The sequence below is a fragment of the Quercus suber genome, unplaced genomic scaffold (assembly GCF_002906115.3).
Source record: "Quercus suber isolate HL8 unplaced genomic scaffold, Cork oak 2.0 scaffold_893, whole genome shotgun sequence".
Taxonomy (NCBI): domain Eukaryota; kingdom Viridiplantae; phylum Streptophyta; class Magnoliopsida; order Fagales; family Fagaceae; genus Quercus; species Quercus suber.
In genome coordinates, this window is record NW_027070319.1 from 151,916 (window position 1) to 176,334 (window position 24,419).

The window sequence follows — 24,419 nt, forward strand, 5'->3', positions numbered from 1 at the left end:
ATGCCAGTTCTGGCTCACCAATTTGGTACCAAGGCCATTTTCTATTCTGTGGTAAGTTCGGCTACACTTTCATTTCATATGGTCCCTTCTAAGAAAATTGCAAAATATTCCACAAATGAAGAGCTAGTTCAACCCCCTCCAGGCTATCCTTCTTTGTCAGTGCTACTAAAACACAAGGAGTTCGAAATTGCAAAAGTAAAAATACTTGTGGAAGATCAAGGAACTGGGACGTCCTTGTACTTTCGAATCACCTCTAGCTTGAAAGACTGTGATGCCATTGCCTTGAGGACAAATCATGAGGTTGAGGGGACTTATTGTGACTATCTAAGGCAGCAGTACGCCAAGCCCATATTGCTAACTGGACCTGTCCTGCCTGAAATACCAGTGACGAAGCTTGATGAAAAATGGACTAATTGGTTATCCAATTTTGAGGAAGGTACTGTGGTGTATTGTGCATTTGGGAGCCAAACTATATTACAAAAGAACCAGTTTCAAGAATTGGTTTTGGGGTTTGAGTTAAGTAGGAAACCATTTTTTGTGTCGCTGAGTGTTCCAGATGGATGTGCAACAATTGAAGAAGCTTTGCCAGAGGGGTTTGAAGAGAGAGTTAAAGGAAGAGGGTGGGTGCATGGGGGATGGGTTCCACAAACACTGATGCTGGAGCACAAATCTGTTGGGTGTTTCGTGACCCATTGTGGTCATGGATCCATGTGGGAATCTCTTCTTAGTAACTGTCAAATAGTATGTGCTCCATACCTTCTTAGTGATCACATTATGAGTGCTAGATTAATGGTGGAAGAACTGAAGGTTGCAGTGGAGGTCGAGAGAGAAGATAATGGGTGGATTTCCAAGGAGAGCTTGAGCCATTCCATTATCTCTGTGATGGACAAGGAAAGTGAGGTAGCTGGGTTGGTGAAATATAATCATGCCAAATTAAAGGAGGTACTTACTACTGAAGGTCTGCAAGAGAGGTATTTACACAATTTCATTCAGAGCCTGCAAGGCCTTTTGGATTGACAAATAAGTGTTTGTATGGATTCGACTATTTTTAATTAATCCCTTGTACTAAGATGAGTACTACAGGTTTCATTAATGGAGGAAGTATTCACTCATGTTGTAGTTGAGGGGAAACCAAAATGGTCTTGGAAGGAAGAGTTGCAAGTTATCAGTTCAGTTATGCCTACTTTTAGGAGCACTTAAAAAAAAAAAAAAAAACTTTCGATGTGGTTTATTTGGGTATATCTATTTGTACTTCTTTTCTAGGCTTGTATCCATAGTTTGTTTTATTTCCCTTTCAGCTAAAATCAATTCCATATGTTGAGTGAAGTTGATAGCTTTGTCCATAACTATGTCAAAACAGGCATGCTGTTTTCTTTTTAGTTTAATGAAATTTAAGCTTATCAAAAAAGAGAATGTCAAAACAGGCATGCTGAAATATAAATTAATTAATTAAACACCAAATAACATAAGCGGTGACTGGTAGTTATGCCGGGTGCACGTCAATGAGCTAAAATCAATTCCATATGTTGAGTGAAGTTGATAGCTTTGTCCATAACTATGTCAAAACAGGCATGCTGTTTTCTTTTTAGTTTAATGAAATTTAAGCTTATCAAAAAAGAGAATGTCAAAACAGGCATGCTGAAATATAAATTAATTAATTAAACACCAAATAACATAAGCGGTGACTGGTAGTTATGCCGGGTGCACGTCAATGCCCTATGCCATCTCACGGTATAACTTGACTTCCGGGCTTGTTCTTGAAGAAATGTAGAATAATTTATCATATATTCAGAGTTAATTATGATAAATAAATATGATTTTTATTTTATTTTAATTTAGTTTATTTCCCCTGTCAAAAATTTCTAATATAATTGGCAATTAAAAAATTCCAAAATTTCTAGATTCCAAATAGAAGTAACTCTTTTAGGGGCATCAGATGACAATTTCTAAATTTTTATTGGGACATGTTGTGCTTAGCTTATATCTTCTCACAGTGTAATTAGACCTTTAATTTTGTTGTGGGAGGACTTTAAACAAGTAGATATTTTTCATGGATTTCAATAAATTAAATAATTTTATTTCTCCTTTTATTTTCTCTTAAAAAATATCTTTAAAAGAGTGATAACTTCTAAATTATATACTAGTAATCGGGATCTCATGCAATATAGGGAAAATTAATAAAAAAAAGTATTTATATATAATACATATTTATTTCATAATTAATAATAAATAAAGTGTCAATTAGAAAAGTTGTAGAAAAGAACATTAGTAGTTTTATTAGAATTTGTTTAGAGAAAATTAAATCTAGTTCAATCAAAATTTGTTTAGTTTTATGTTACTTTATAGGAAAAGACGGCAAGTTCTAATTAGTTTAAACTACCATAATTTAGAATTATTTTTAACTTAAAAAATGATTTTTAAAAATATATATTAGAATAATGACGTTGACACTAGTTTTCAAAAGCTTGTGGACAAAATTAGTAGAATAAGTCAACACAAAGTCAAAGACTTTTATTTTATATTATACTAGTCAAAGACTTTTTTTTTTCCCTAATTGAGGGCATAAATATATAAGAGGCTTCATTGGGAATTTTTATAGAATTTAAACTCAATTAAAATATACATATTTGAATGACATAAAAAAATGTGGATTTTCAAAAACTTAAATGGCAATATCTGAAGAAGTAAAAATAAATAAATAAATAAATAATTTTATTTTATATTACATATTGATATGTAAAAGAACCTATAATCCTTGGAATGATTTTCGCTCTTAGAATTAGATAAAACTTCAATAACCTTTCTAGCAGTAAACCTTGCCACCCTCAAATATACTGCTTGCATATTTCAAGCCCCTTATACCGATTCAAAACCCCATAAGATCATCATTAGATTTCAATGAGATTGCTGTAATTAATAATAATTTCTAGATTTGACAAACGGGTTAGATCTGGTTCGGATCAACCCATATTTTTTCACATACAAAAAAAAAAAAGAAAAAAAAAAAGAAAAACAAAAACAAAAACAAAAACAAGAACAAAAACAAAAATTACTAAATATATAGTCAACAATAGAAAAATAGTAAAAAATAAATGTTAAATAATGCTATGACTGCTGCTGGACCAGATGTGCACACCAGTGATGACATAGAGTTGCTTGCTTGCTGAAGAGCCTTAGAATTTGCTGTGAATGCTGGATTTTCCAGGTTGATTATTGAGGGTGATAACAATAATGTAATTCATGCTATATCTTCTGTTGCGAAAAACACTTCGTTATTTGGTAATGTAGTGGATGATATTTGCCATCTAATAAGAGGATTGCATTGGTTTGAGGTTTGTTGGATTAGGAGGGGTGGGAATAGGGTAGCCCATGCTTTGGCTCAACATGCTAGACATACTTTAGTTGAGGATTTGTACTGGATGGAGGACTCTCCCCCACCAGCCATGGATGCTTTGTGATGAAATTGAGAAATTCACTAGTGAGTCACACGATGCCTTCGCGTTCGAACGCAAACTTACACAATGCAAAGAAGAAAACCTATCAAAGGGCACCGGTGTGGTGCCGGCCAAATACCCTCCGAAGGTTAAGTCAGAAAGTATTCTCACAGCTCTAGAGTGCTAGAGATGGTAGATAATGCGTACCTTTATTGGTGAGAGTATTGGGGCTTTTATAGTAGTCGAAAGTTTTTCCTCTTAGACTTGGCATCCAAGTCTTTTCCTTGTAGAAATCCTCTTTTTTAGAGTCCAAAACGTGGTGGACAGATCTTCTCCTTATAGGGAAGATCTTCACCAATACATGAGATTTCTAGAGTCCAAGTAGCGCAAGGACTCTGTTTAGGGCCTTACGAGAATGGGCCAAAGTGTTCCCATTAAGGGGTCCAACAGGCCCATGGCCGACCAGCCCATCTTTCTTCGCTCCGTCCACATTAGGTCCATCCACTTAAGGTCCGTCCACTTAAAGCCTCGTGTAAATAACGGGCTCGTCTATTCTTTAGTTCGCGGACTATAGTTAGCCCGTACATTCACAATAGGCATCCTAGCGCGTATTTTCTCCCTTTCAGTTGCCCCCTCACCTAGTGGGTCCATCATGGATAAGAGAACGGACCCATGGGGTGAAGGTTTTAAAATCTCGATCATGTTTTCATGACACCTAGATCCGTGAACTTACCTCCATACATTGTCAGATCAGGAGTTAACTCATTTATGAGTTGTGCCAAGTGTCATCCTATCAATGGTCATTGTTTTGGAACGAGGTGTCGCTTCTTCTTCCGTGCATATCCTTTATAAATATCGACCCCTTCGCCCTTCATTTTTCCACTTGTTGCTGGAAAAAATTGTCAGAGCAAGTCCGTCACATCTGTCAGAGAATAGTCCGTTCACTCCCATACCCGTCGTCTGCAGCATCTTGCTTACTTCGAACTTTTTGGTAAGTGGTCCTATCCGTCCTCTTTTAATTTTAATTCTCTTTTTTTTTTTTAATCTCTTTTTTAGACTTTATGTGCCCGTCGTTCTTTCCAAACCCGTCAGAGTCTTAGGTTTTGACATTACCTGTAGGCCATGTCTAGTGCGTCGAGTAATCAGTCGGTCGTTCGTGATAAGGTGGACTATGAAGAGGTATACCCGTCAGGTCCCAAAGACCACGACGCCCCGAGCAAGGAGAATAGTCCTTCATCATCCTCCTCGTCCTCAACAAATGAGGGCCTGGAGATGATCGACATACAAGAGGTTTTAGCTGACGACGAAGAGCCGATAGTTAGATCCGTTGTGGGAGCTGATGGACTTAGGGAGTTCATCATGCTTCCAGAATGGACGGTACACGCCTTCACGTCCACTATCAAAGAACCCCACTTTAATACCCTTAGGGCCCATTACCAAATCCCAGACCACATCCCACTCTGTCTACCTTATATGCCAGAAAAATGTTATTATGAAGGAGTTGACGGAGTAGGTGTGTATGAACAAGTGCTCAAGGCCGGCCTGAGATTTCCATTAAATTCGTTACACCGCGAACTCTTAAAATACCTAGGTATGTCCGTCAGTCAGGTGTCTCCTAATGCCTGAAGGGTTTTCATCGCGATGGAGGTTTTGTACGGAGCCATGTCGGACGGTGGGAGAAGGCTTACGATAAAAGAGTTCCTCCACTGCTACCGTCCGGATGAGATAGATAAGTCGAGGGACATGTATAGCTTTGTCCCTAGGAGCCCTGTCCTGAAAAGTTATTTTTGAAACCCCATACTCAAATAGAGACTGGAAGAGTCGCTACATTTTCATCGAAGGAAATAATTGGATGTGTCATCCAGGGGAGACGGACTTCATGCCCGTCGACACAGTTTGGGGCATTTTAAACCCATCTGGTATGGCCCGTCGTAAATGACTCCGTGCAGTTTAATAATTTTTATAATGTTTTTAACGTCCGTCCTCTTTGATGCAGTTCGACGATGTCCCCAGATTACCCTTAAGGAATTCAGTTTCCTTGAAAAAATATTTGCAAAGACAAAGCCCGAGGAGCGGATCTGGGCCAAGCTCGTTAACCTCGACACCATCCATTGGTATTGTGACGGGCCCGAACCAACCCCGGTGGCACTAAAGTACGAGAAGCAGACCCGTCTACGTAAGTCCGTCGACCCTATTACCTGTTTTTACCGTCATTATTATTATTTCTTAATCCGTCTACCTTTTTTAGAGATAGAGGATGCAAAGAGGCGAGTAGCTATAAGACTTCAGGCTGCAAAGAACAAAGAAGCTAGAATGGACCCCATGGGGACAGGCTCCAGCAAGCAGAGTCTGAAGAGGAAACTGCCCGTGAAGGGTGATTGTCTGCCAAAACAGCCCAAGATCCCCTTGGAGCCGGTCGTCGGCTTGATGGCTGGGGGGAATAAGTTGGTCACTCTGATTAAACACGGTGCGTGTAAGGGTCTGATGACGGGTCCGTCTGGTAGCCAGAAGAAGCCACCCGTCCTTCTTCGTGAGGACTCCAAGTATGCCCTCGAGAGGCTGTTGTCGATTATTACTACCGACGACTACGAGGATTTGGGGAATCACTCAACGGAGGCGATGGGGGAGATGGGCCTCTTCAACATTGCTCAGGTACTTCCTCCGTCGTCTTTTGGTCTACCCGTTCACCACTTGCTACCCTTAAATATTTTACTTATGCATTTTTGTTGTCCCTCAGGCTATGATCATGATGAAAGGCATGATGGGATGGTGTCTCAATCATAAGACGACCATTGGCCGGGTTCGTGAGAAAGCCAAGGCGATGGAGGAGGAGCTGCTCGATCTCAAGGCCTGGAAGGTTGTCCAGGAGAAGAAGCTTAAGATGGCCGAGACGGCCCGGGACGAATGTATCCAGCTGACGGACCGTTTGAAGAAAGCCTTGGTGGAGAAAGACGATGAGGTCCGTCAGGCGAAGGAGGATGCGATACGCGAGTACCGCGACTCAGGCGCCCTCATTTCGGAACTGAGTCTGGTTTATAACGATGGGTTTGACGATGCCCTCCGTCAGGTGAGGGCATTATACCTGGATATAGACTTATTCACCGTCGCCGTCACTGCCCTCGAGCCAACTGCTCAGCCCGTTCAGTCTGAAGATACTGATGTTCTTTTTGATGAGAACGTCCCTGTCCGCGAAGCTTCTGTAGATCAAACCGTTGCGGACAGCCAAGCTAAGGACGTTAGGGACCGTTCAGCTGAAGAGAAAGAGACAGCAGTAGAAGATTTGTAATAACTTAGTTTTATTAATTAATCTCCTTTTTTTTTTTGTATCAAGTGTAGAACAATTTTTAATGCTCGTCATGTTTATGGGGTTTGTATGAACATAGTCCGTTCAGTATGTTTACATTCTGTAAGGTCTGTTGACATTTGTTTTATCTTTGTGAAATGCATGTGTTTTATTTTAAAGTACATTTCATCTTTAAAATGAACTCCGTTCTGCTTATGCGATTCTTCTGTCCATTAACCGTTTAACCAAGGGTCGTCATCCCTTAAGATAATTTGTCCGTTTGTGGGATTTTTAGAATTACCATTCATTTTAGAATGGTTCGTTTAGTACGTGGGCTTAGCCCGAATTCTAAGTGCTATCACCCTTTGGGAATGATCCGTCCAACTTGTGGTCGTTATTTTTGGCCCGTCCATTATGTGGATTTTAAAAGAGTTACAATCTTTTTTGGGATGGTCCGTCCAGCTTGTGGACGTTATTTTAGGCCCGTCCATTATGTGGACTTAGTAGTTACCATCTTTTTAGGATGATCCGTCCAGCTTGCGGACGTTATTTTGGGTCCGTCCATTATCTGGACTTAGTACTTACCATCCTTGTAAGACGATCCGTCCAACTTGTGGACGTTATTACTGGTCTGTCCATTATTTGGACTTAGTAGTTACCATCCTTTTGGGATGATCCGTCCAGCTTGTGGACGTTATTACTGGTCTGTCCATTATCTAGACTTAAGATTTTCATCCTCTTGGAATGATCCATCCATCATGTAGACAATATTTTTAACAGTCTTCATAGGACATAAGATTTTCATCCTCTTGGGATGACCCGTCCATCATATGGACAATATTTTTAACCGTCCGTCATAGGACTTAATATTTTCATCCTCTTGGGATGACTCGTCCATCATATGGACAATATTTTTAACCGTCCGTCATAGGACTTAAGATTTTCATCCTCTTGGGATGATCCGTCCATCATGTGGACAGTATTTTTAACGGTCCGTAATAGGACTTAAGATTTTCATTCTCTTGGGATGACCCGTCCATCATGTGGACCATATTTTTAACCATCCGATATTGAATTAACTAGATTAAGCAGGAAAAATTCAGTAGAGTCTGAAAGAAATCTTTATAGGAAAAAAAAAAGGTGCCTGCCCCCTTGGGCTTAAAAAAGCACTGGTAGAGAGATTTGTTCAAAGTAAAGAAAAATAATGGAAATAGCTGTTCGAAGTAAAACTACTGAAAACTTTAGAAATAAACTGGAAAGTTGGGGGGGGGGGGGGGAGGGGGGGGGGGGGGTTGATGCCCTTTATGTCGTCTCTATTGGTAGTATCTTCGTAGGTGCTCTGTGTTCCACGGGTGTTGCAATTTTCGTCCGTCCATGGTTTCGAGGTGGTAGGTCCCCTTCCTCTGCCAAGACAAGATCTTGTAAGGTCCTTCCCAGTTGGGGCCAAGTTTTCCTTGTGAAGGATCTTTAGCCGCTCCCATTACCTTCCGTAGCACAAGGTCCCCAATCTGAAAGTCTCTGTGTCTGACTTTGGAGTTGTAGTATTTTTCCATGAGGTTTTGGTATCGGGCCAACCTTTGTTCTGCTGTAGCTCGGACTTCGTCGACTAGGTCTAGCTGTAGTCGCAAAGCCCCTTCGTTCTTGTCATCATTGTAGCTCTCCACTCGATAACTTGTAAGCCCTATCTCTGCTGGAATGACAGCCTCGCTCCCGTATGCTAGCCTGAATGGTGTTTCTCCCTTGGGTGTTCTTGCCGTTGTACGATATGCCCACAAGATACTTGGTAACTTATCGGGCCAGATGCCTTTTGCCCCGTCGAGCCGGGTCTTGATGATTTTGAGTAGGGACCGGTTCGTGACTTCAACTTGCCCATTGGCCTGCGGATGTGCGGGTGATGAGTAGTGATTTCTGATGCCTAATTTCGAGCAGAAATCTTGGAATGCCTTGTTGTCAAACTGTTTTTCGTTATCGGAGACGAGTACCCTTGGTATCCTGAATCTGCATATGATATTTCTCCATACGAAACTCCTGATGTTTCTCTCTGTGATAGTCACCAGAGCTTCCGCCTCCACCCACTTAGTGAAATAGTCGATCCCTACCACCAGAAATTTCAGCTGTTGTGCAGCCGTCGGGAGAGGGCCCATAATGTCTAGCCCTCATTGGGCGAACGGCCAAGGGGCCGTCATGGGTGTCAGTTCTTCGGTTGGTTGCCTAATTAGGTTATCGAACCTTTGACATTTGTCACAAGTCTTGACGTAGGCTTGTGCGTCCTTCTGCATTGTAGGCCAATAGTATCCTGCCCGAATCAGTTTGTGTACTAAAGACCGCGCCCTCGAATGGTTTCCGCAGATACCCTTATGGACCTCTCTCATTACGTAGTTTGCTTCCTCGTGGCCCAAACACCTTAGGTATGGTCGTGAGAATCCCCTCTTGTATAAGACGTCATTGATTATTATGAATCGTGAAGCTCGGACTTTCAGTTTTCTTGCTGCGACTTTGTCGTCTGGGAGCGTGCCTTCCTTCAGGTAGGCCGTTAGCGGCGTAGTCCAATTGTATTCAGGATTTACTTCCTGCACTTCTGCCTTACTGTTAATGATTGAGGAATTCTGGATAAATGACAATACCTGACCGGGGGCCATCATGACCTCTGCGGAGGTGGCTTTTGCGAGCCGGTCAGCACATTCGTTCTCCTCCCTTGGGATTTGGACGAATGTGACCTGGAGGGTGTCGATCCGTCTCCTGACCTCTTCCAAGTATTTCTTCATCTTTTCCCCCTTACACTCATAGGCGCCGTTAATCTGACTGACTATTACCTGCGAATCGCAATGTACAATCATGGCCTCAGCACCTGCTGCTTTCGCCAGGTCTAATCCTGCCACCAATGCTTCATACTCAGCCTCATTATTGGTTGTTGGGAAGTCCAGCCGAATCATACACTTGATTTTCTCTAGGTCAAGGGTTAGAATTACTACCCAGGCGCCTCCAGCTTGCTTGTTTGATGATCCATCCATGTGGATGTTCCATTGTCCGAGGGCTTGTGGCTCATTCTGCTCTATTTGCGTGTATTCGGCGATGAAGTCCGCCACTGCTTGGCCTTTTATTGCGGTTCGCAGTCGGTAATGTATGTCAAATTCGCTCAGCTCTATCGCCTACAGGGCCATTCGTCCGGCAGCTTCAGGGCTGCTCATTGCCCTTTTTAGGGGTTGATTCGTTAGGACGATGATGCTGTGGGCTTGAAAGTACGGTTTGAGTTTTCGGGCTGCGGTTACTAGTGCGAAGGCGAGTTTTTCCATATGGGGGTACCTCTCTTCAGCCCCTTGGAACCCCCTGCTTATGAAATAGACGGGTCGCTGAGTTCCTTCCTCTTCTCTTACTAGGGCCGCGCTCACTGCCACCTGCGAAACTGCTAGGTATAAGTAGAGGTCTTCTCTTGGCTTGGACGGGCTGAGCAAGGGTGGCGAGGCGAGGTATTTCTTCAGGTCTTCAAATGCCTTCTGGCACTCATCCGTCCACTCGAACGACTTCCTTAGGACGCGGAAGAACGGTAGACACTTGTCCGTTGCTTTGGAGACAAACCTGTTCAAAGCGGCAATTTTGCCGTTTAAGCTTTGCACTTCCTTTACTGTCCTTGGCGGTTCCAGCTTCATGATGGCCCGTATCTTCTCCGGGTTGACCTCTATTCCTCTTTGGGACACCATAAAACCCAAGAATTTTCTCACCGTTACTCCGAATACGCACTTGCCCGGATTCAGTTTCATGTTGTATGATCGTAGGGTATCAAATGTCTCCAGGAGGGTTGCTCAGGTGATCTTTTTCGTGTGGGCTCTTGACCAGCATGTCGTTGACGTAGACCTGTATGTTCCTCCCTATCTAGTGCACGAACATTTTGTACATTAACCTTTGGTACGTTACCCCAGCATTCTTGAGTCCTTGGCTGGTGACGAAGGACGTTTTCTCCTGATCAGATTCCTCCATCTTGATCTGATTATAACCTGAGAAGGCATCCATAAAACTTAGGAGCTGGTGTCTGGCCGTAAAGTCGACCAGCGCATCTATCCGTGGGAGGGGGTAGCTGTCCTTTGGGCATGCTTTGTTAAGGTCCGTGAAGTCGACACACATTCGCCACTTCCCGCTAGACTTCTTAACCATGACCACGTTCGCCAACCACTTTGGGTAATATACTTCCCTAATGAAACCCGCCTCGAGTAGTTTTTTGACCTTCTGCGCTATTGCTCTATCCTGTTCGTGAGCGAACACTCACTTTTTCTGCCGGACGGGTAGGGTTGAGGGGTTCATGTTAAGCCTGTGTACTGTGATAAAAGGATCGATCCCGGGCATGTCTTCGTGGTTCCATGCGAAAACGTCTAGGTTCCTCTTGAGGAATGTTGTGAGGGCCTGGCGCACTGGCTGGCAGGCCAATGTTCCTATTCTGGTCGTCCACTCTGGTTTTGATTCGTCGAGTGTTATCTCCTCCAGCTCTACAACCGGTTCTGCGACTGTCCACTGCTCTTTTACGCACATTGTCTGATGATGATCTTCCATTTCTAGCATGGCAATGTAGCATTCTCGGGCGGTTACTTAATTCCCTCGCAATTCCCCAATCCCATAGTCTGTTGGGAACTTGATCGTTAGGTGGTATGTTGATGTTGCTGCTTTCCACAAGTTAAGTGTGGGCTGTTTGAGAATACTATTGTAAGCGGAGGAGTAGTCCACCATGAGGAACATTACATTCATAGTGAGTTCTTGCGGGTAATCGCCCACTGTTACCGGGAGTGTGTTGGAGCCTATTGGGAATACCCTTGTCCTTCCAAAACTGACAAGTGGAGCACTTGTCGGTATCAATCGTGCTCTGTCTATCCCCATTTGCTAGAATGCTGGATAGTATAGAATGTCTGTTGAGTTGCCGTTGTCGATTAGTACTCGGTGGACGTTGTAGTCCCACACACGTATGCTGACAACCAGCGCGTCGTCATGTGGATGATGGAGTCTCCTTGCATCTTCTTCAGTGAATCCAATGATAGGGCTCTCCACTCGTGCGATATTAGGCGTAGAGACTGTTAGATGGACGTTCAGGACCGATCTGAGGTACGTTTTTCGAGCTTTTTTGGAATAACTAGTAGCCGCGGTCCTTCCCACGATCATCCTTATGTCTCCGATGGGGGGTCTAGGACGCTCATTATCCCGTCGGGGGGTTGGCTTTTGGCGATTGGGATCCGTTCTCTCTTTGTTGACGAACTTCTGCAACTTCCCTTGTCTAATGAGGGCTTCAATTTGCTGCTTCAGGTCGTAGCAATCGGCTATGTCGTGACCGTGATCTTGGTGGAAACGACAATATTTGTCTCGCGGCCGTTTGCTTGGGTCGCTCTTTAGTTTCCCCGGGAACGTTAGTGTTTCCTCGTCTTTGATTTGCATCAAAACTTGGTCAATCGGGGCGTTCAGAGGGGTGAAACTTGTGAACCTTCCTCCAGGGGGCTTAGGGCGCCTTTCGTCCCTTTTGTCTCCTGTCCTTGGTCTTTTCTGCCTTTGATCCTGACGCACGTCCGCCTACCGTTCCCTCTTCCTGGGCTTTTCCTCCCGTGCTAGTAGCGCGTCTTCCGCGTTCATGTACTTGGTGGCCCTGTAGAGTACCTCTGACATGGTTTTGGGGTCGTTTTTGTACAGGGAAAACAAAAACTTGCCCTTCCGCAACCCGTTCGTGAAAGCCGCCACCAGTATTTTGTCGTCGGCTTCATCGATCGAGAGCGCTTCCTTATTGAAGCGGGTTATGTAGGATCTTAATGTCTCGTCCTCTCTCTGCCTGATGCTCATTAAGCATGCCGTGGATTTCTTGTACCTGTGTCCCCCTATAAAGTGCGAGGTGAACTGAGCGCTTAATTCTTTGAAAGTGCTGATGAAGTTCGACGTCAGCCAACTGAACCAAATTCTTGCGGGACCCTTCAGTATGGTTAGGAAGGCCCTACACATGATTTCGTCCGGTACCCCTTGTAGATGCATCAAGGTCTTGAACGTCTCCAGGTGGTCTAGGGGATCCTTGACCCCATCATAACTCTCTATCTGTGGCATCCGGAACTTGTGTGGCAAGGGAAAGGAATTGGCGAGGCCGGTGAATGAAGAGTCAGTCCGGTTCACTAGGTCGACCAGGTCGCTGGACACTCGTCCTTTTAGGGCGTTCATCATGACCTCCATTTGTTCTTTCATCGCTTGCATCTCTGCGAACATGGGCGGAGGAGTCGCATCCATGAGGGATGGGAGGCTCGTGTTTTGTCGTTCTGGCCTGCTTGGGGCGTTGCTCCCTTCAGGCCCTTCTCAGTCTCTTTGCATGGCGCTGGTACCTTCCTGATCCTTCTTCTGGTTGTTGGGTGCTGTGTTTCTTTGACGCAACTGTTCTTCTAGGTCATGATTTTGTTTGGTGAGGCGCTCCAGGGCCGCAGTGAGAGTCCGAACCTGTCTTTCGAGTGCGGTTGTGGGTAGTTCCTCTCCTTGGATGTCGTTGGTTGTTGCCATCGAGCGAGTGAGCACCATGCAACCTTTCTGTCTCAGGGATGAAGCAACGTCTGACTTCTTTCTTCTCACATTTCCCACAGACAGCGTCAACTGATGAAACTGAGAAATTCACCGGTGAGTCACACGCTGCCTTTGCGTTCGAACGCAAACCTACACAATGCAAAGAAGAAAACCTATTAAAGGGCATCGGTGTGGTGCCGGCCAAATACCCTCTGAAGGTTAAGTCAAAAAGTATTTTCACATCTCTAGAGTGCTAGAGAGGGTAGATAATGCGTACCTTTATTGGTGAGAGTATTGGGGCTTTTATAGTAGTCGAAAGTTTTTCCTCTTAGACTTGGCATCCAAGTCTTTTCATTATAGAAATCCTCTTTTTTAGAGTCTGAAACGTGGTGGACAGATCTTCTCCTTATAGGGAAGATCTTCACCAATACATGAGATTTCTAGAGTCCAAGTAGCGCAAGGACTCTGTTTAGGGCCTTACGAGAATGGGCCAAAATGTTCCCACTAAGGGGTCCAACAGGCCCATGGCCGACCAGCCCATCTTTCTTCGCTCCGTCCGCATCAGGTCTGTCCACTTAAGGTCCGTCCACTTAAGGCCTCGTGTAAATAACGAGCTCGTCTATTCTTTAGTTTGCGGACTATAGTCAGCCTGTACATTCACAATAGGCATCCTAGCGCGTATTTTCTCCCTTTCACTTTGTATTATGATATTTTATCTATCTAATTGAATGAATATTCCCCTTTCAAAAAAAATAATAATAATAATAATCCATAGATTCGTAAGTTTCCACAATTCAAAGTTTGTTGAGTGGTCGTTTTTGCATGTAATTGCGTGTCATCTACTGGAAGGGTGACTTTGCTAGACCGGGCTTGTTTTAGGGTGTTAAGCCCGAAACTTGACAATACTAGTGGCTTCCATTGCACTTTTAAGCCTACAAAATAGCTAAATCTCAAAGTTCTAAGAATCATAATAATGGTTTGTGAAAAAATATGGGTTGCTCTGAACTAGATCTAACCCGTTTGTCAAATCTAGAAAATATTATTCATTATAGCAATCTCAGAATCATGATAATGGGTGAGATAAATTAATACAAAGCTAGATGAAAAATGAACTAATTGGTTATGCAATTTTGAGCAAGGTGTTGTGGTGTATTGTTCATTTGGGAGCCAAACTATATTACAAAAGGAAGGGTTTCAGGAATTGGTTTTGGGGTTTGAGTTAAGTGGGCAACCCTTTTGTGGGTGTGTGTGTTTCCAAGTGTTCCAGATGGATGTGCAACAATTGAAGAAGCTTTGCCAGAGGATAACTACAATTTTTTTAGCAAAATTGGACAAAAAGGGCTAAATTGGATAACTTTGAATCTTAAAGGACTCAAAGATGATTGAAATGAATTTTAGTCAAACTTAGAAGGTGTACTTTGCATTTTTAGCCTAAAATATATTTACTTCCATATAACACACACACATAAACACACAATTAGAGCACATAAAAATACCATTTTTCTTAGTATTAAATCTAACAAATTTACTAATGTGCATTCTTAGTGTAATGATCACTCCATAAGTATAAGTACCCTAAATTCGTTGAGCCGCCGCCCTGTATCCAAAACAATAGAGTGGTCATTATTATTATATTCAATAACTACCAATTATGAAAAACACATATAATACACATTATTAGATTCCAACAAAGAGTGTTCCCTACAATAAGTTAAAAGCTTCATGGTTTGACTGACAGCATAAAAAATTGAAGGCAAAGCCTTTAAAAAATAAAAAATAAAAATCTTCCTCCCAGTTTAATAAGAGCAGTTTTTAGTGAAAATACCCTCTAATTCTTCCAGCTCAATATCGGGTTGCATAACAAGACGCATAGAAGATAGTAGATTGGCTTTACTAATTTGATCTTTAATGAATCGTAGCTTTCTTGACATCTCTGCACATCTCTTCACCTGTGAAAAGCTCTCAATTGAAGTTAGGATCATTCTAAACATAAAAAAATAGAACTAGAAATAATACCTAGATGATCAATAACTTCAACATTACACCATTCAGTTGCAGACATAAGTTTAGGAGGTATAGATTCTAAAGATAAATGAATACTAATAAACTCATATATAGTTAAAAAATCATATAAGTTAAGGATTTTATCTTATGGAAATTGTTAGTAAAAGACATAAAATCAAAGCTTGATGTTAAAATGCTTATGCTTACCAATTCACTACTATAACACAACAAGCATGTAAAAACTAGCACAGGTTTCTTAACCTATTTATTGGAACTACCAACCCGTACATACAACACACTTACAATAACAACTGGATACAGCAAGCCGTACTTCCTTATTGAAGCGGGTTATGTAGGATCTTAATGTCTCGTCCTCTCTCTGCCTGATGCTCATTAAGCATGCCGTGGATTTCTTGTACCTGTGTCCCCCTATAAAGTGCGAGGTGAACTGAGCGCTTAATTCTTTGAAAGTGCTGATGAAGTTCGACGTCAGCCAACTGAACCAAATTCTTGCGGGACCCTTCAGTATGGTTAGGAAGGCCCTACACATGATTTCGTCCGGTACCCCTTGTAGATGCATCAAGGTCTTGAACGTCTCCAGGTGGTCTAGGGGATCCTTGACCCCATCATAACTCTCTATCTGTGGCATCCGGAACTTGTGTGGCAAGGGAAAGGAATTGGCGAGGCCGGTGAATGAAGAGTCAGTCCGGTTCACTAGGTCGACCAGGTCGCTGGACACTCGTCCTTTTAGGGCGTTCATCATGACCTCCATTTGTTCTTTCATCGCTTGCATCTCTGCGAACATGGGCGGAGGAGTCGCATCCATGAGGGATGGGAGGCTCGTGTTTTGTCGTTCTGGCCTGCTTGGGGCGTTGCTCCCTTCAGGCCCTTCTCAGTCTCTTTGCATGGCGCTGGTACCTTCCTGATCCTTCTTCTGGTTGTTGGGTGCTGTGTTTCTTTGACGCAACTGTTCTTCTAGGTCATGATTTTGTTTGGTGAGGCGCTCCAGGGCCGCAGTGAGAGTCCGAACCTGTCTTTCGAGTGCGGTTGTGGGTAGTTCCTCTCCTTGGATGTCGTTGGTTGTTGCCATCGAGCGAGTGAGCACCATGCAACCTTTCTGTCTCAGGGATGAAGCAACGTCTGACTTCTTTCTTCTCACATTTCCCACAGACAGCGTCAACTGATGAAACTGAGAAATTCACCGGTGAGTCACACGCTGCCTTTGCGTTCGAACGCAAACCTACACAATGCAAAGAAGAAAACCTATTAAAGGGCATCGGTGTGGTGCCGGCCAAATACCCTCTGAAGGTTAAGTCAAAAAGTATTTTCACATCTCTAGAGTGCTAGAGAGGGTAGATAATGCGTACCTTTATTGGTGAGAGTATTGGGGCTTTTATAGTAGTCGAAAGTTTTTCCTCTTAGACTTGGCATCCAAGTCTTTTCATTATAGAAATCCTCTTTTTTAGAGTCTGAAACGTGGTGGACAGATCTTCTCCTTATAGGGAAGATCTTCACCAATACATGAGATTTCTAGAGTCCAAGTAGCGCAAGGACTCTGTTTAGGGCCTTACGAGAATGGGCCAAAATGTTCCCACTAAGGGGTCCAACAGGCCCATGGCCGACCAGCCCATCTTTCTTCGCTCCGTCCGCATCAGGTCTGTCCACTTAAGGTCCGTCCACTTAAGGCCTCGTGTAAATAACGAGCTCGTCTATTCTTTAGTTTGCGGACTATAGTCAGCCTGTACATTCACAATAGGCATCCTAGCGCGTATTTTCTCCCTTTCACTTTGTATTATGATATTTTATCTATCTAATTGAATGAATATTCCCCTTTCAAAAAAAATAATAATAATAATAATCCATAGATTCGTAAGTTTCCACAATTCAAAGTTTGTTGAGTGGTCGTTTTTGCATGTAATTGCGTGTCATCTACTGGAAGGGTGACTTTGCTAGACCGGGCTTGTTTTAGGGTGTTAAGCCCGAAACTTGACAATACTAGTGGCTTCCATTGCACTTTTAAGCCTACAAAATAGCTAAATCTCAAAGTTCTAAGAATCATAATAATGGTTTGTGAAAAAATATGGGTTGCTCTGAACTAGATCTAACCCGTTTGTCAAATCTAGAAAATATTATTCATTATAGCAATCTCAGAATCATGATAATGGGTGAGATAAATTAATACAAAGCTAGATGAAAAATGAACTAATTGGTTATGCAATTTTGAGCAAGGTGTTGTGGTGTATTGTTCATTTGGGAGCCAAACTATATTACAAAAGGAAGGGTTTCAGGAATTGGTTTTGGGGTTTGAGTTAAGTGGGCAACCCTTTTGTGGGTGTGTGTGTTTCCAAGTGTTCCAGATGGATGTGCAACAATTGAAGAAGCTTTGCCAGAGGATAACTACAATTTTTTTAGCAAAATTGGACAAAAAGGGCTAAATTGGATAACTTTGAATCTTAAAGGACTCAAAGATGATTGAAATGAATTTTAGTCAAACTTAGAAGGTGTACTTTGCATTTTTAGCCTAAAATATATTTACTTCCATATAACACACACACATAAACACACAATTAGAGCACATAAAAATACCATTTTTCTTAGTATTAAATCTAACAAATTTACTAATGTGCATTCTTAGTGTAATGATCACTCCATAAGTATAAGTACCCTAAATTCGTTGAGCCGCCGCCCTGTATCCAAAACAATAGAGTGGTCATTATTATTATATTCAATAACTACCAATTATGAAAAACACATATAATACACATTATTAGATTCCAACAAAGAGTGTTCCCTACAATAAGTTAAAAGCTTCATAGTTTGACTGACAACATAAAAAATTGAAGGCAAAGCCTTTAAAAAATAAAAAATAAAAATCTTCCTCCCAGTTTAATAAGAGCAGTTTTTAGTGAAAATACCCTCTAATTCTTCCAGCTCAATATCGGGTTGCATAACAAGACGCATAGAAGATAGTAGATTGGCTTTACTAATTTGATCTTTAATGAATCGTAGCTTTCTTGACATCTCTGCACATCTCTTCACCTGTGAAAAGCTCTCAATTGAAGTTAGGACCATTCTAAACTATAAAAAAATAGAACTAGAAATAATACCTAGATGATCAATAACTTCAACATTACACCATTCAGTTGCAGACATAAGTTTAGGAGGTATAGATTCCAAAGATAAATGAATACTAATAAACTCATATATAGTTAAAAAATCATATAAGTTAAGGATTTTATCTTATGGAAATTGTTAGTAAAAGACATAAAATCAAAGCTTGATGTTAAAATGCTTATGCTTACCAATTCACTACTATAACACAACAAGCATGTAAAAACTAGCACAGGTTTCTTAACCTATTTATTGGAACTACCAACCCGTACATACAACACACTTACAATAACAACTGGATACAGCAAGCCGTCTGAATGTGTTGCTAACTATACGTTTCCTTAATGTGAGTTCATTCATGTGTGTATCCAGTTCATTCAGGTCGTCTGATGAACAAACAAGAACATGTGAAAAACATATAAGAACAATTATGAGCATTCAAACATATTCAAGGGAATTTAAATAATTACTATCATGCTTTAATCTTAAATTCTCATCTAGCAACATAAAAAACTAGTTAGGGAAAGAAATTCTACCTTCATACAACCAACCAACCACAGATTTCCTAGGGGGAAGTGTCATCAAATTCCAAGTATGGTTTTTAGATAATGCATCAAGTTCCTCTTTCATTGCAATTTGCCATAAAGGGTTAGTGGAAGCCTCACAATAGGTGTGAGGCTCGTGTAGTGTAGTAAAGGCAGTGTAATACTGATAGTCAAGTAAATGTGCAGGAACAGATCTTACCCGAGTTGAGTGACAAGGTGGAATGTATTGTATTTCACCCTGAAAGAATATATATGAGTACCTTTATATAGGAGGCATATAAGTGCGGTACAAGTAAGAGTGTAGTCCAAGAATATGTGCTATACAAGTAATCTAGTTGGGCCTAAACTAAAGCCCACAACACTATACAAATTAACAGCCCTCTCAAACTCAAGGTGGATGTGAGACCAACTTGATGTTGTCAACCAAAGTACGAAAGCGTCCTTTAGGATGTGACTTGGTAAAGATATTTGTTAGTTGATATTTAACGGAGACTGAGATCTGCTTGAGAGCACCATGGACAAGATGATAACGGATAAAATAACAATCGATCTCGATGTGTTTAGTCCTTTCATGGAAGACATCATTGTGAGCAATATGAATGGCACTCTGGTTGTCATAAGAAAGAAGAGTAACAGAGGATGTAGACACACCTAAGTCTTTGAGTAGCCATCGTAGCCAAAGGAGCTTAGATGTGGTATCAGCAAGGGCAAGATATTCTGCTTCACTACTGGAGCGAGCCACATGAGTTTGTTTCTTGCTTTGCCAAGAAATCAGAGAAGAATAGAGAAGAAAGCAATAACCAGTGGTGGACCTGCAATCAGTGGTATCTCCTGCCCAATCAGCATAAAAAAATGCACGGAGAATAAAAAGAAACTGAGTAGAGTATAAAAAACCATGGAATAAAGTGCCCTTTTGGTATCGAAGAATGCACAGAACAGTAGCATAGTGAGTCGATCATAGAGCAGACAGATACTGGCTCACTTGGTGAACAACATAGGAAATGTCTGGATGAGTGATAGTGAGATAAACTAAGCTGCCAACCAAGTGTCTATAAAGAGAGAGATTAGATAATGGTTTCCCCCCTGAGAGAGTTAGATGCTCATTAAACTCAACTGGAGTGTCAATAGTCTTGCTATCAGTGAATCCAGCTTAAGACAAGAGTTTAGAAGCATACTTGGCTTAAGTAATATAAAGTTCGTTTGTAGAATGAGTGATTTCAAGACTCAAGAAGTAGCTGAGATGTCCAAGATATTTCATCTCAAATTGCGGACTAAGAAAATCCTTGAGTTCTTAAATGCCACCGAGGTCATCACCAGTTATGATCATATCATCCGTATACAGGAGAATTAAAATAGTGCCTTTGTCAGTGTGACGAAGAAATAAGGCAAAATCATGATGACGACCATGAAACCCAAGAGAGAGATGGTAGAGCTGAACTTCGCAAACCAAGCTTGTGTAGCTTGTTTAAGGCCATCAAGTGCACATCAAAGGTGACAAACCTTGTTTAAATCAATAGAGAGACCAGGAGGAGGTTGCATATAAACTTCTTCACTTAAATCCCCATTAAGGAATGCATTTTTGACATCCATATGAAAAATGTCCCATTTACTGGTAGAAGCAACAACTAAGAGGGCACGAATAGATGAGATATGAACAACTAGAACAAAGATCTCTTCATAATCAATCCTATACTCCTGTGTAAAACCTTTTGCAACAAGAAAAGATTTGTAGCACTCAATGGACCCATCAGAGCGAGTCTTAATCTTGTAGATCTACTTACAACCAACCACAGATTTCCCAGAGGGAAGTGTCACCAAATTCCAAGTATGGTTTTTAGATAATGCATCAAGTTCCTCTTTCATTGCAATTTGCCATAAAAGGCCAGTGGAAGCCTCACGATAGGTGTGAGACTCGTGTAGTGTAGCAAGGGCAGTGTAACATTGATAGTCAAGTATAAATGTGTAGGAACAGATTTTACCCGAGTTGAGTGACAAGGTAGAATGTATTGTATTTCACCTTGAAAGAATATACATGAATACTTTTATATAGGAGGCATATAAGAGTAGTACAAGTAAGAGTGTAGTACAAGAATATGTGTTATACAAGTAATCTAGTTGGGCCTAAATTAAAGCCCACTTTGGATTGGGCTTGATAGTGGAACTAAATAAATAAGAGATGGGCTGGATTAATTATACAAATTTATTATAGGGTGATAATGGGAGAAATAAATAAGTAGTGGGCTGCATTTATAGGGCTGGGATTTATAGGGTTGAAATTGTAAAAACCATTTTAAAATTAAAGAAAAAATTATTTTGTTTTAAAAGAAAATGACGTGGCAACTAATGTGGCGCAACGTGAGAGCAACATCATTAAACGCTACGCTTCAATTTTTAGTAATATATAGAATATAGATAGGTTAATGCAAATAAGTTACCATTCTGTCTTTACAAAAATTCAAAAATTACAAAACTAAAAAAAATAAAAAAATAAAAAAAAAAGAAAAAAAAAGAAAGGAAAAAAGAGGAGACCAGATAGAGAGAAAATGTATTTTATTGAGAATGAGAGAGACCTAATAAATTTTTTTTTTTTTGAGTTTTTTTGCTACGGTGAGCTACTAAAGATGACAACTTAAGGGCATTCTCATCAAGGGTTGTATAAATGTTAAAATGCAAATTTTAGCATTTGAAACCATAAAAACTCACTCCATCAAAGATGATCATATGCTAAAAATTTTGATATCTTGCTACAATGCGCTCTCATTTTTTAGAGCGCACTATAGCAAGATGTTATAATTTTTTAATTTTATTTTTCTGCTGTGGGAGAGAGAGAGAGAGAAGAATAAAAAAATAATAAAGAAGAATATTTAAATGAAATGGTAAAAAAATAGAAGTTTTGATGTTAAAGATATTGTAAACTGATGTGTTAAATACTATAAAGTTAGGTTTTTAGATGCTAAATGCTAAAAATTTTAAAACTCTTGATGGGAATGCTCTAATGTACATAGTTGAGTGCCAAAAATTTTGGCATTTGTAAACTTTGATGGAGCATGGTTTTTTGTGGTTTAAAATGCCAAAAAATAACTTTTTATGGGTTTGACACCCTTGTTATGAAAGCTCTAATTGGTATTTTTTAGTGAGGCACTTTATTGATTCTAAGTGGGTCATCTCATTTTGTACATATTTGAGAGAAAAATCACAATAGAGAGGTAATGTCTAACATGTCGAAACATACCCAAAAAACAAAATCTACATAAACTGGTCAGTTTAGAGTTGTTAATGTGTATAGTGTTGTGGGCTTTAGGCCCAACTAGATTACTTGTATAGCACACATTCTTGTACTACACTCTTACTTGTACTGCACTCATATGGCTCCTATATAGAGGCACTCATGTATATTCTTTCAATGTGAAATACAATACAATCATTCAGTATTTCTAACATGGTATTAGAGCCATTGCTCTGACTTTCTTGTGTTTTGCAGTCTTGCCTTTGTTGGTAATTTCCGTTGCCTCAACTTCTCTGGTCAATAAGCCTCTTCAGAGCCTCTCCAGACTGCCTCACTGCCGTCAGAGGTCTCAGGGTTGAATCTCCACTGCCAGAAGCTCAATCTTCACTGCCAAGACCACTGCCTTTGTCAGATGTGTCATTTTTTTACCTCTGACTAAACACAATCATATAAGCGTGTAGGTCGTCACACAATCTACTCAGAAATCCCAGACCGGTCACCATCCGAAGTTCCACGCGCTGGCAATAGTTTCAGTGAGTTCTGCTACGCGCTTCACGTGCCGCCCTACTCTTTCATGCGCTTTCACACGCTGTCATGCGCTTTCACGCGCCTACTGACGTCATCTCTGCCACATCACACTGACGTAATCTCCAGCTTAACTTTGACCTTAGGCAATTGACTTTTCCAGGGTTGACTTTTGCAATCCAGGTGCTCCTTACCCAGTTTTTCGCGTAGATTTCATTTTTGTAGTCCATTTTTACATATTTTGCTTCTAAATAAAGAATAAGGATAAGTCTTTTTCCTTTTGCAACAATCATCGCTGACAATCCAACAAACTTTTTTGCATTTCTGCTGCTATCAATGCAACAAATAAGCTATTTCCATTTCTGCTGCTATAGTTGCTAACTGTGAGAATGCCCAACCCATGGCTCCCGTCTCTGCACAATCTCAGTCTTTTGGATCCACTTTCACCATTTCCATAGATAACCTTATAAATATCATCACTAATGTCATTTGTATAGTTGGTAATGCATCTTATTCCTCTTCTCTCTCAACTTTATCTATTATGTCTCCTACCTCTTGGCTTATAGATTTTGCTTGTTGCAATCACATGACACCTCACTCGTCCTTATTTTCTAACCTTAAACCTGCATCGCACCCTCTTAATATTCGCAAAGCAAATGGTTCCACAATGTCTGGTCATAATATAAGTTCCGTTTTGACCTCCAACCTCTCGGTTCATGGAGCCTTTAATGTTCCTGACCTTTCTTATAATTTATTTTCTATGGGACAATTAGCTGAGTTGGGTTATCGCATTATCCTTGATTATTCTGGGTGTATTGTACAGGATTCGAGGATGGGACAGGAGCTTAGGACCGGTCCTAGAGTTGGGCGTATGTTTTCCATGGACAACCTTTGTCTTCCACTTGTTGCTCCTGTTTCTGTTGTTATAGTTGCTACAGTTTCTTTAATTCCTTCCCTTGCACTTTGGCATGCTCAACTTGGTCACGCATTTTCCTCTCGGGTACAACAATTGGTTTCTAGAGGTTTGTTAGGTTCAGTATCTACAAAAATTTTGATTATGTTTCATGTCAGTTAGGAAAACAAACAGCTTTACCTTTCAATTCTAGTGAATCATATCCACTGATACCTTTGACTTTATTCATTCTGATGTTTGGAGCCTTCCTCTGTCTTTAGTATTGGTGGGTCTCGATTTTTCGTTGTCTTTGTTAATGATTACTTTCACTATAGTTGGATTTTTAATATGAAACATCATTTTGAATTATTGGAAGTATATTATAATTTTGCAAAAATGGTTGAAACTCAGTTTTCCAGACACATCAAATTTTTTGATCTGATAATGCTCTTAAATACACTCAATATGCTTTCCAAGCTGTTTTGCATTCCTATGGCATTGTTCATCAACTAACTTGTCCAGGTAGCTCTCAGCAAAATGGTAAAGCTGAACAAAAACTTCAACATATTCTTGACACTGTTTGTGCTCTTCTTCTCTCTGCAAAGTTCTTGCTCCTTTTTGGGGTAAAGTTGCTCTTCATGTTGTTAATCGCATTCTGATTCTTGTTATCCAAAATCAAACTCCATATGAGCCTTTTTGGGTCACCTCTAGACTATCACCACCTTCGCTTCTTCGGTTCTGCTTGTTTCATTCTTCTTCAGCCACATGAGCATAACAAACTTGAGCCTCAATCAAGGCTTTGTTTTTTCTTGGCTATGGTGAAACTCAAAAGAGGTATCAGTGTTATGATCCTGTCTCTCATTGTCTTCGTATCTCCTGCAATGTTGTCTTTTAG

General features: G+C 40.9%; 1 protein-coding gene across 1 annotated transcript; it reads left to right on the top strand.

Moving 5' to 3' along the window:
• On the top strand, positions 1–3,458 carry LOC111997615 (UDP-glycosyltransferase 79B9). Its single transcript, XM_024029730.2, has 2 exons — positions 1–971; positions 3,206–3,458. The coding sequence occupies exons 1-2, from the start codon at positions 1–3 to the stop codon at positions 3,456–3,458; spliced, it is 1,224 nt and encodes a 407-aa protein (XP_023885498.2).
• Positions 3,459–24,419: the final 20,961 nt, after the last annotated feature.

Bases quoted from the DNA above. Each gene is read 5' to 3' on its own strand.
- LOC111997615 (XM_024029730.2), top strand. From the start codon at position 1: ATGCCAGTTCTGGCTCACCAATTTGGTACCAAGGCCATTTTCTATTCT. The intron at 972-3,205 runs GTATTTACACAA...TGGATTTTCCAG, and splicing joins ACTGAAGGTCTGCAAGAGAG to GTTGATTATTGAGGGTGATA.